Genomic DNA, 640 nt, shown 5'->3' on the forward strand with positions numbered 1-640 from the left:
CGCCCCCTATGCCCTGTGCACCGAGCTGGTGAAATCCCGCGCTGCCAAGGTCATCAAAACCCTGACGGAGATCAACATTGCCTTCCTCCCCTCCGAGTCCCAGGTGAGGCTGGGCTGGGGACTGTCCCCGCTGGGGTGGTCCAGGGGATGGGACAGCTGGGGGATGCTCCGGGTCCTTCTCCAGCCCATCAGGGTTTGTGTAACAGCCTCGCACCCCTCTCTGCCGGCCGGCTCCTCCTCCCCGTCTCCTTCGATTACTTCTCGGGGCTGATCTGCCGTGGGGGATTTAGCAGGCACTGCACCTTGGCCCCGTGCCGGCAGCGGCGTTGGCCAGCGGGGGCGTGGGCCGCCTCGGCCCCCAGCCAAGGGCACCGGGGAGCTGGCCCCGGCTGGCCCCGTGCCATCTGCCCCGGCCGGGGACATGGGGACAAGGAAGGACAGATGGTGCTGGACCCGCTTGGTGCCATTAACCCTTCAAGCTTCAGCATTTCTGGGGAGACAGACAGGTGGAAGATGACCTCTTGGCATCTCCACGCGCAGCCAAATTGGCTTCTGGTCTTTACCAGGGGCATGGCCGGGGAACAGCGTGTCCCCACTTGTCCCCGGGTCTCTGGTTCCCTGCCCGCGAGCAAGGGACCGC

At 66.1% G+C, this 640-nt stretch overlaps 1 protein-coding gene across 1 annotated transcript in view; it reads left to right on the forward strand.

Annotated features, from left to right (window-relative positions):
* Positions 1-640, forward strand: part of LOC104083517 (syntaxin-binding protein 1) — a gene marked incomplete at its 3' end in the record, with an annotated part of 8,093 nt that overhangs the window by 1,817 nt on the left and 5,636 nt on the right. Inside the window, exon 5 of the mRNA XM_009587024.1 lies at positions 6-103. Within this exon, the coding sequence (XP_009585319.1) occupies positions 6-103 (98 nt within the window). The remainder of the gene's footprint in view (positions 1-5; positions 104-640) is intronic.

Source organism: Fulmarus glacialis, unplaced genomic scaffold (assembly GCF_000690835.1).
Source record: "Fulmarus glacialis isolate BGI_N327 unplaced genomic scaffold, ASM69083v1 scaffold23720, whole genome shotgun sequence".
Classification (NCBI taxonomy): Eukaryota; Metazoa; Chordata; class Aves; order Procellariiformes; family Procellariidae; genus Fulmarus; species Fulmarus glacialis.